Below are 12,065 nucleotides of genomic sequence, written 5' to 3'. Positions count from 1 at the left end.
ATATGCACATAGAGTCTAGACCTAGGCTCAGACCTAGACAGTCTGACATCAAGTTTAACGTGAAATAAACTCAACAGTATTTCTTCTCTAGAACTTTTCTTCTTTCATTTTGGGAGAAAAAATGAGGACAGTGAAAGGAATACAGCTGACAGAATTTTCATAACATTTTAGGTTTTTCTCCCAACAGCATTCATATGCCTCTTATCTAAAAAAATAAATAAAACCCAACAATTTGTTAAATTACAAAGTGGTGGATTCATTATACTTACTGGAGTTTAACAGGCACTTTCCCATTTGGCAAAATGGGAGAAAAGTGATATAGACAATAAAAATCATACCTAAGAGGGAGGTCTCCTTGGCAAATGCTGCAGCAATAGCTGGGTCCAATGCAGGTTGTCCATCCCCAGATGGAAGATCAGGTCGAGTATAATCCCTACTTTTATCATTGTTGTATTTTACATTCAAATTCACAAGTTTGGAAAAATCAATCCTTAGGGTACAGCAAGCATTATAAATATTCTGACCATCTAGGGCCTGTAAAAGTGAATAAAGTATATCAGCAGTCTTAAGGAATGAAAATTATCAAGAAACAGGACTTTGACAATAAAACCCAACAATGAAGACCTGCATATAAAAAACACCAGGAAAGGGATCAAATAGCATGTATCATTGTTATCCCAGCTGTACATATATCTGTTTCCACAAATACTATCTTCTTTAAATAGAAATGTTACTTTAAAATACAACCAGTTAAGCACATATACTAAAGCTTTTAATTCAAAAAAAATCTGCAGATAATTTGATTTAATAAACAAGGATATCAAATACAGTCAGTCCTACAAGAGTTGTACCATAATAATCTGCATAATACTTTATTATACATACATATTTTTTGCTGGATGGCAGTACTTAGAAGAATTGGTATAATTTTATATGGTAACTTTTGTTTGATGCCACATTTTATGAAGTGCTTCAAGCCAAATATATCACTATAATGCATAAGAGCAATTCCCATGAAATGGGGCAGAAACTATTATTTCCTTGAGATGTCCACCTGAATCAAAACTTGTTGAATTAGAAAATGTAACATCATCCCAGAAAAGCTTAGGAATAGAAGAGTGCAAACTCTAGAGCTGAAAGCCTATAGTCAATTAGGTCATCTTGAACAAGTTACTTAACTTCTCTGAATCTCAGGATCTATCTTAATCTGGAAAACAGAGGTGATAATGGCTGCCATAATCCTCACAGAGTTACCTTGAGGATTAAATAAAAGATGACATATGTGAAAGTACAATGTGAGTTATAAGACATATGCTACTGTTATTATTATGGGGTTTTTTCCTGCTCCTATATAATCACCATTTCTACTCTGGCTGGATATAAGACTAGAACAAACTAAAGAACAAGGGAATATATTGTTAATTTTTCATTAGAATAAACATTTACTGTATAAGACAATTCAGAAATGAAGAATATGTTTAGCTCTATAAACCACTTTGAAAATGAAGCGACAGTTCTTCTGATAAAATATCAAGAGATTAAGCTTGATGTTTACATAGACCAAGATCCATTAGGTATATAAATCTAGAACAATATTATTTTAATAATAGATCAACATTCTTTTGCAAGACCTTTTTAGAGATTGGACTAAAATACAGAATACGAATCTTAGGAAAAATTCAAGAGATTGTTGAATATTTCCCTCCTTCCATTGTTAATCTTTTCCTGAGTTGTTATTCTCTTATAAAGCAAAATGCTAGGGGGAAATATCTTCCAATTAACTAAAATTAATTGCCAAAAACTGTAATATATAATAAGAGTTTGGTTGGTTCTATCCCTCAAGCTGCCTTTACATAGCACTTTCAAAAACAGAGTACTGGGCTCCCACCCCCAAAGATTATGATTTCTTAGTTCAGGATATCTTAAGAGTCCCATTAGATGCATATGTATATACGCATATCATATATATATATATATATATATATATGCAATCTATAGGACAAGAACCTAGGTGAGCTCTGGATCATACTCTGAAGGACACTATAAATTCTCTTTACCAAAATGTAAAGGTACATTTTGTCGGCTAACTGAATTCCCAGTGCTTATTTTTCATCTTCCATTCATTTGGAACAATTGTCACTAGAAAAGTAGAGGTAGGCTTGAGATTCTCTTTCAAACTTGTATACTTTGCCTATAATTTTATATAACCTCCACCATTTTAACAAGCATAAAAATGTAGCAACTGAACTACAAAGTTTGGAACCAACCCATTTCATTATATACTGAGATCCACAAGGATGACTGCCAAACGAGAAGACATCTGTAGCAGAGCAGATGCTGGAAGAGTTGTGACATGGGATGAAAGTTCTAAGTGCTATACACTGCACTATGTTCTAGGAATACAGCAGAGCAAAGAACAAAGCAGACAAGGTACTCACTCTTACATAACTTAGAGTAAAACAAAAAATACAGACATCTAACAAGTAATTATAAATAAATTTAATGTGTGGTAGTGAGAACTAAGAAAGGAAGAGCTATGATGTAGTTAGAAGTTTACGAAGACCTCTCTGAGATGTGTAAACCTCAAAGACAAGAGTTGGAGATGAGAAAGCAGAAGCAAATGGAGCATGAGGCTGCGAGTCTGAGAAATTAGAGAAAAAAACAGCACATGCAATCTATTTTAAAAAGTCCAATATAGTAAAAGGTGAGACAAGCTGAGGATAGATGAAGAGTTTTGCAAGCCTTGTTAAGGAGTAAGGACTTTATACTAAGGAAAAAGTCACTGAAGGGCACTGAGAATGAAGTTATAGAACTTTAAGTTGGGATCATTCTTAGTACTCTGTGGAAAAAACAGGTGTGGGCGAAGAAGTAAAAGTTGTGAGTGAAGTCAGAAGACCATTGAAATAAGGATTTAAAAGATGATGGCTTATATTAGGGCTTTACTCAAGCTGATTCATGAACTAGCAGCCCAAACCTATCCGCATGAAGATAAGGAGTCTATGTCAGCATATATATCAATATCACACTAAACACATCATAGCTAGAAGCATGCAGACTTGTATTTTGGCAAAAGCTCCTGGTAACATTAGAGACTAGCACTTTGAAGAACACCTGGCTTAGACTAGAGTGGTGGCAAGAGCTGAGAGACGAAAGAATAAATTCAAAAGAAATTGATGATAAGAATCAGTAAAATTTGGTGATAGGCTGAAAGAAAGAGGAATAAAAAGTCATGTTTTCTGGCTTGTTACTGACATAGAATTTGGTACCCTGGGAACACCACAGGTGAGGCAGGATTTGTTTTGGGGGGTGGGGCGGGGAGGCCAGGGAGGGTAAGTGACAGGAGTTGAACACACGAAGTTTGAAGGTGCCTAATGGTTCACTAAGTTCCTAGTCTGAGTCTCTTAGGATATAACACTAGAGAATCATGTCAAAGGCACTGTCAGAGTCACAAAGGTGTGACTCAGCTGTGGGAATAGAGGAAGTCCCCCAGGCAGAAGGGAGGGATATGATAAGACATAGTCAGAGAGGTGGAATAGATCCAGGTGATAAGTGTTAAAGACCTGGAGAAGAGACAATTTTAATAAAGAGAATGGCTTACAGTGTCAAAAGTTACCTAGAGGTTAGGGATGATAAGAACTGAATTCATTAAACTGAATAATGCTTTTTAGATTTTCCTACTGTAGTGATCGCTGATGACACTGGAAAAGAACAATTTGGGAAAAGGGGGTTGAAACCAAATTATAGTAGGTAGAGAAATAAAAAGAAGTATAAACAGCAAAGAGAGCTTATTTAGTAAATCTGGCTATAAATGAAAAGAGAGAAGAAAGGGTGATAGATGGGGAAAGATGTGGAACTCAGGGTAAATTCAATTACAGTGAAGGAGATATAAGGATACTTAAAACACTGGTGAGAAATAGCCAACAAAGAGAAAAATATAAGAGAAAGAAGGGATGATAGATAGTGCAAAGTCTTTTGGAGGGCAGAAGAGAACAGGATCTGGTATTTACTGGTCTTAGAAATATCTATGCCTTTTATTAGAAGAGAAAGATAGGTGTGATATAAGTAGATTTTGTGAGAAAAGCTAATGGGAGTTTCCATTGATGTTCTATTTTCCTGAGAAGCAGTACACAAGGTCATAAGGGGAGTAAGAAAAGATTTGGTGGAATGAGAATTTTCTGATATAGTCATTGTGAAAATTGGGACAGCATAAGGACTGGTGAAATGTGGTAAGATTTTTCCAGTACAGTAGAGGGCCAAGTCTAGTTGTGGTTGATGCTGATGAATTTCAACTGGTACCAACTGCTAGATTATATGACATTCTCTAGGTATACTCAACAGTCCATATATGGGCATGAAGAAAAATTATTACAGTCATGAAAAGTCTTTCAACAAAGTGTCAGGATTACAAGATAATGGAGCAAGCAAGTTTGGGAAATAAACTTTTTTTCCTTCTCTAGTAAGTGAAATAAAGTTGAGTTCAGATACCAGAATAGCTAATTAATTAATATCAAATAATTACCTATTCTCTTGGAATTACAATGGTACATTTTTACAGAAAAGCCCTGAGTGTATTAACGTTCACAATACCTGATGTTTATTATCTGTACACAGAAGACTGAGTAAATGAAAACTCCAAACACCTGATAACATTAAAGTACAACCTTTTGTCATTACTGTAGATTACTTCAGACAAAACACACATATAAACTACTTTCCCCACTGAATTACAGCCCAAACACAGTGTAATTCCATTTCATTGATCCTTTACCAAATACTCTTCCCTCCGCATCAGAAAGGATGAAAAAAATATTCCACATTAAGACAAACATACTCTATTTTAAATATGTTGTGAAGTTGCAAAAAATGCCATAAAGATCATGACTTTTGGGATCCCTGGGTGGCGCAGCGGTTTGGCGCCTGCCTTTGGCCCAGGGCGCGATCCTGGAGACCCGGGATCGAATCCCACGTCAGGCTCCTGGTGCATGGAACCTGCTTCTCCCTCTGCCTGTGTCTCTGCCTCTCTCTCTCTCTCTGTATGACTATCGTAAATAAAAAAAAAAAAAAAAAAATTTAAAAAAAAAAAAAAAAAAAAGGATCATGACTTTTAGACTGTCTGCTACTGATCAAAGTTCATACCGCATGTATTTTGGTTACTCTTTAACTACATAAAATATTCTCCAAAGTTGGAGGACTGGGGCATATAAAGAGAAATCATTATTTTTGGAAAAAAGAATTCCAAGTGTTAATGTATGCCTGAAAAGGAAAATATAATAAGATTAGATCATGTAACTTAAGAACCAGTGAGTAGCAACAGGCTGAAAATATGTCTCCCTTACACATAGTGTGTATTACGATTAGTAATTTAACCTCTTTAAATATTAGCCTCCCTTTATAACAAAGGATAAATTCCTGTTCTGTTTACAACATTAAAATATCAGGAAAAAATTGACGTAACAGCACTTGCTAAACCATTTCAATTATGTCAATATTAACGGTACAGACTTTGTGCTATTTTTTGCTCCCCAAATGAGATTCTGAGGATGGAAACACAATGAAACAATCAAAGATTGTCTGGGTTCCATATAATCTATCTTAATCTAGAGGAAGCACTGAAGTATTACAGAACATAATTAGTCTGAAAGTAAGAGTAAGAGGGAGAAAAAGAGGTAAGATAAAAGGCAAAAGATGATAAGTAAAGACAGTTGATGTAATGGTTTAACAATGAATATTTAATGGTTTAACAATGGAATAATCACAATGAAATAATATGACACAAGAAGTTAAACAGCTAGAGCAAAGGTAGAATTAAATATGATACACAAACAGAAGTTTAAGGCATTTAGAAGAAAAGATATGGTACGAAGTTTTGAAAGGTGGTCATGATGTGGGAACATAAGTTTACTTCTTTTAATAGTTTCTCACCCTCCATACATAATAAAAAATATGTATGTTGTAAATAAAAAGTAGACTAAGAACCATTCAGAACAGTGGTCTTTAAAAAAAAATCCTTAAAAAGAATATTAAATATACCGTAGTCGTAAATAAACTGAGAACCTATCATAACGTCTGAGCCATATGTGTGATGATATACTTTAGCCAAACGGTCTTGATAGCTAAATTAATAACTGGAAAACACTTAAAATCTTTACTAGTGTACATGCACAATTTAATCCTGCTATATCCTCAAGAGCTTAAAACTTCAGACCTAAATCAAACAAAAATGCAAAATAACAGAAACCTGTATTACAGAAAACTACACATGTAACTATCCTTAAAAAGAAACACTATTACAAATACTAAGCTTTCCTAATATCTAAATGACACCAATTTGTGCCATCCATAAAGCTACACGGTATGTCAGTATTAATGACATTCGTGATATATAGTGTGTATATCTGCCTTTGAAAAATATGGCTATAGTAAAAAAAAATAGGGCTCCAGACTTACTAGTTTTGCTTGTTGAGCATTTACTGGATCACCATACTGGAGAAGAGCTTGAAACTGGTTATTTTTTGTAAATGTGATTATCTTCAATACAGCACCAAACTTAGAAAATATCTGTTAAAACATTAAAATCAAAGTATTATTTATCTACTGTATCATTATTTCTCCAGTTTATAGGTAAAGATGAAAATTAGTTAAACTTACTTGGTGAAGAACATCAAGTGTTACAGGGTAGTACATATTGTCAATAATTATTCTAAGCACTGGACTCTGGGCTGGAGTCACTGCACTCTCACTAACTGTGGTGCCACTAAGAGGAGTATTTGCTGTCTGGACAGCTGTCACAGCCTGAAGAACTGCTTGAGCACGCTGAAAATTGAAAGATAAACACTTCAGAAAACATACTGAATTTTCACTTATACTTTCAGCTCATTTCTTTTCTAGAACACATACAGATTAAACAAAATTTAATGGTCAATAAATACTTTGAGCACCTGCCATGAACCAGGTATTATCTGTTTACAATTCAAGTAGTCTACTAATATTTAATTCAAAACAATTATCTAGGGTTTGGAACCTTTATTGAACAAGCAAAGATAGGCAGTGTAGTTTATTTTCAAAAGAACAAAATATAGTTTGGCAAATTCACATAATCAGAAAATGTTTTAAAAAGAAACTTAAAAGTTTCTCTAAAGAGAATAAAACTTCAGTCTTACATTATTCACTACTCCATAAAAAAGGCACATAGTAAATCTCAGCAAGATAACCCAAAAAAACATTACCATAAGGCTTATTATTTCTAATATAATCTTAAGGGAGGAATATTCAGGATACATATTAAGTCTTTTTTCAGACTAGCGTAACTTCTAAGATACTGCTAATTAAACCAGGACAGATCAATTACTGTTGAAACACATCTTAATTTCTGAGATTTTAAAATGTGAAAAAATATACATACAGAATAGACTATTCCTACTGTGACAGATTGATAAGGAAATAATTTTTCTACCTATCTGGAGTCAAAAAAGCCTATATAAAGGCAAATAATTATTAAATAACAATGACAAATACTGCTACATTGCTTTATAGTTTGAAAAAGCTGTATTGGCAGATGAATAGGAGTATCAACTGAACACCATGATAGAATTAGGACAACATTTATGAAAATAAACAGTGCTCCCTTTGACAACACATTTGCTATGGTGGTAATCATTTTGCAATATATAAGTCTATCAAATCAATACATTATATCCCTTAAATTACACAATGTATCCATTTTATCTCAATAAAGCTAGAAATAAAAAAGAAACAGTTCACTGAAATGACACATAACCAGGGGAATCACACAGTTTGGAATTCAGAGACCACATGCCCATCTGGTTAAACCTCATTATTTAAATGCTAAAGAAATAATAAGGCCTACAAATTTATATATTGGCTAAAATGACTCAAAGTATTTTAAGTAGTGTACTGCAATATTAATTACTTCATTAGTGGAGCATGTCCTTGAATATAGTTATCTGTTACTACAAAGAAATATCACAATTTAGGAAATACACATCTCCTCTTTCAAATAATGGAATGACTGTCTTTCTGAAACAGGAATCACATGATCATGGTATGCTATTCAAATGGTACAAATGGTTGTTTCCTCTGCAACCCTATCACCCTGTCTGCTTTCCCCTAAACATTCCTCACCAATATTATCATGGGTATCCTTCCAGAGATACCACCTTCACATATGAGTAAATATGTATCTAGTCTATAAAAGGATATATACAAACTTTCTTCCCCAATACTATTCATCTTTCCTCCATCTTCTTTTTGGCTTAATAATTAGGTTCTCCATTATCAATAACAAATAACTTTCTATTATTAACAAATAACAAATATCATTAACAAATAACTTTTCTGTATTTTTTTAATTGATGGAAACTCTGTTGAGTTGGCTTGCCAACCTAGATTTTAATTTGGCAAACCACATATATACACATATGAAAGGACACAAATCCTAAGTGTAAACATCACAAATTGGACATATCTGTGAAATGACTACCTAGATAAAAAAAGAACATTATCAAAACTCTAAAAGCCACATTCATGTTTTCTCTCAGTTAAATAAATGGCGTCATATAGTATGTTTTACTTTCATCTGGCTTATTTTATTTTTTTTTTTGGTTTGGCTTCTTTCAATAAATATTATTGTTATGGTGTACATACATGTTTTGCAGGTACCAGCAGCTTGGTCAATTTTTTTTTTTTTTTTTGTATTCTAACAAATTCTAATGAATGAATATGCCACAGCATACCCTACTGCTGCTGAACATGTGGATCATTTCCAGCTTTGGACTATTATGTATTAATGTTCCATGAACTTCTTCATAACATATCTTTTGATGCACAAATGTGTAACTAGGAGTAGATTCACTAAGTCAAAGAATATGTATATGCTCAGCTTTACTATATGTTTCAAGTTTTTAAACACAATTCTAAGAATTTACATTCCCAAACGTATATATGAAAGCTCCAGATTCTCCTTGTTACCAACACCTGGCATCATCCATCTTAATTTTAGCCAATCGGTTAGTACATGGTAGTATCTCACTGTGATTTTAATTTGTGTTAAGATTTCTTAACGCAAACCTAATCCAGTCTTTGTGGATCAAAAGACAGCTTTCTGGAGGAAACTAAAAGTGAGACCTGAAGATGTCTAGCAACTGGCTGTGTGAAATGTGGGTTGGAAAAATGGCACAAGGGCAGGCAGGTCATAATATTCCAGGAAAAATTAACATTACAGAAACACAGTGGTCCCAAAATACTAGAAGTAAGAAAAAGAATGTCACGTTAGAAGAGTTACAATTACTTTTGGGTAGACGCATAGGCAAATATATAGCCAATAAGATAGAAACAGCCATCTTTTCTGGGGGCCTTTATCTTGAGCATGAAAAGGATCTATTGCAGGGGAGTAACTAAGTCAGATTTGTTTTACAAGGACATATGGGGGGAGGTAGAAAAGGAAAAGGGGGACAGTGGGGTGGAGAGAGAGGTACTAGGGAGAAAGAAATCAAGAGAGGAAAGTAAAGAAGTAGATGAGTATGAGAGCTATCATAGTAATATAGCCAAGAGGTGATTGTGTGTTTGAGCTATGCGAGTAGCAAGAACGATGATGAAAACTAAGCAGATACTAAGAAGAATAAATTGGTAAGACTTGGTAACTTGACAAAGGATCATGGAAGAATTCGTGGTTGACTCATATCTATTTGCCTCTGTTATGAAAGCCCATGAAAATGCCTATAAATGAGGTGATGGGGATTAAAGAGTACACTTATGATGAGCACTAAGTAAATGATCTTGAAAAGTCACTTTTTATGACGGTTACAATCTATGAGGAATTACATTCCACTACATTTTTAAGACAAAGAGCCAAATATAGTTTAGATATTACTGAAACAGAAAAGATATAATTAGCTAAAAACTGTATTAAAAGAGCTTACAATTTTAGACCATTCTTGCAATGTTCTATGTATTTAGGCTTAAACTGTTCTTATGCCATTTTTTAAAAAATATATTAATTTTAAATAATTAATATCTTCTATATCACATTTTAAAAAATAAATCAAAATATTCATATATTTTCAATTCTTACATATTGCTTCCTCCAGGAAGACCATGAACACATCTGCAATAAAAATACTTCCATGAAACCTAAGACCTATACAAAGTCAAATATAAACATACTTTAAATGTCCAGGCAACAGAGTTCTATATAGTTTATGTGAATAGCAAGCTCAATCTCATAGTTCCTATACAAAAATCTGAACTTACAACATGAAATGAACATTTTGACCAGAACATTAAAGCTTTGAAAAAGTATTAAACTAATTCATCAAGTACCAATTTAAAACATGAAAATAATAGACTGCACATTTTGTAAACTAACATAATATTTAACATTTAGGGACGTACTACAAGAAAATGTGTTGAAAATAACAAAATGCCATAGTTAATCTTCTGAATGGTTAAACAGTTAAATGGTTACTTTCCATTCATACATTTGAGATTCTTAATATGTCTTAGGCCATTTTATTTATGTACCAACACATACTCACTTGGTTTAACGTATTATCTGTTTTTAGTTCTTTGTGATTGGAGTACTGGATATAAATTGGTTGGTTACGGAGATGAGGTGTCACAGCAGAATAGTAATTAACCATAGTAATAGCTGCTTCCTCTGTTGCTAGTTCCAAAAATGCCTGAAAATTTAAATAGCAAAAATTTTAATACTAGGAATTATATTTCAAGTAAACTTCAGTATCTGTGTAATCTATTCATCTAATGAAAAAAATTACTATCTAGAGTATAACCTTTCCAGGTACATTTAGACACTCAAATAAGTTATCCTACTTATCCTTATTTCCACACACCACAAATGTAGTTTAACAAAAACTAGACAAAAATCTTTTTTGACATAAAATCTAAACATTTTCTAATATTAGAATTTTACCATTCCCCTATTAGAGAACATAAGAGATCTCAAAGTCATTTTTAAAGCAGTATAAGTCAAGAGGCAAGGAAAAAAATTAAAAATCCAATTATTAGTGACATTAATTATATTTAATAGATGTTAAATTTCACACCTTCTTCTAAATGGTATTAGAAATTTTAAAACAAAATCTTATTAATATGCCTAGGCTTTTTTGCCACAGGGATATTTATTCAATGAAGAATATCTAGGATTAATAACTATTTTCTTCTAATGCTACTAGATAAGTATTTCCATGAGATAAGCTTAAAGGTTAAGATGCTACTAGTGTGGGGCATGTGGGTGGGTCAAATGGTTAAACATCTGCCTTCAGCTCAGGGCATAATCCCAAGGTCCTGGGATGGATGGAGCCCCACACATAGGGATCCCTGCTCAATAGGGATCCCGCTTCTCCCCCTGGCTTGGGCTTTGTCAAATTAAATTAAATTAAAAAATAAATGAATAAATAAATAAATCTTTTAAAAAAAGCTACTAGTATCCCGTTTTCTGATATTACAAACAGTAGAGACACAATAAAAGAAAAAACTGCATTTATATACATTTGTATTTTCCACAATCTCATTATAACCATCTAAAAATGAATTCAAAGGCAAAATTTGAAAACTATAGTGAAATCACTCGTTCTGGCTCCACAGCATTAGTTTCTCAATCAGCATTACCAGGAAAAATCAGAATAAGACTTCTGTCTTTTAGAAAAGTTAAGACATACTATATTCTATCCTTTTATTAAGAATTAGCTAATTCACACATACTGACTGGGTAGTTTCAGGCTTAACATTTTATAGGTCCTGAAAGGAAGCATACCTGATTTTTTCCTTTCAGCATAAGGATGTTGGTCACCTTACCAAAAGGTAAGCCTAAAGCAATAACTTCTGTTTCTGTCACTTCACCAGGTAATTTTCGAATATGAAGTACACGAGAAGGAGCACCATCCATTTTATCTTCTCCTTTAAATTTCTTGCTATCATTACCATTGGCTGAAAAACATTTTAAAAAGTCCTTATTAATTTTTCTCATTTGCATAAAAACCACAAAATTTAAAAAAGAACTTAAATACACAGCTGAGTAGACCTGAATA

The 12,065-nt window shown here is 33.2% G+C and overlaps 1 protein-coding gene across 4 annotated transcripts in view; it reads right to left on the bottom strand.

Moving 5' to 3' along the window:
- The window catches only part of PTBP2 (polypyrimidine tract binding protein 2), a 76,170-nt gene that overhangs the window by 26,467 nt on the left and 37,638 nt on the right, over positions 1 to 12,065 (bottom strand). For all 4 annotated transcript variants that reach the window (XM_055339603.1, XM_055339604.1, XM_055339605.1 and 1 more), the window contains exons 4-8: positions 11,792 to 11,964; positions 10,554 to 10,697; positions 6,649 to 6,813; positions 6,448 to 6,558; positions 339 to 534 (exon numbers count right to left, since the gene is read on the bottom strand). In XM_055339603.1, the coding sequence (XP_055195578.1) occupies positions 339 to 534; positions 6,448 to 6,558; positions 6,649 to 6,813; positions 10,554 to 10,697; positions 11,792 to 11,964 (789 nt within the window). The remainder of the gene's footprint in view (positions 1 to 338; positions 535 to 6,447; positions 6,559 to 6,648; positions 6,814 to 10,553; positions 10,698 to 11,791; positions 11,965 to 12,065) is intronic.

This window comes from Nyctereutes procyonoides, unplaced genomic scaffold, assembly GCF_905146905.1.
Source record: "Nyctereutes procyonoides isolate TBG_1078 unplaced genomic scaffold, NYPRO_anot_genome, whole genome shotgun sequence".
Taxonomy (NCBI): Eukaryota; Metazoa; Chordata; class Mammalia; order Carnivora; family Canidae; genus Nyctereutes; species Nyctereutes procyonoides.
The sequence above is the reverse complement of the archived record's forward strand: the minus strand, read 5'-3'. Positions and strand labels throughout refer to the sequence as shown.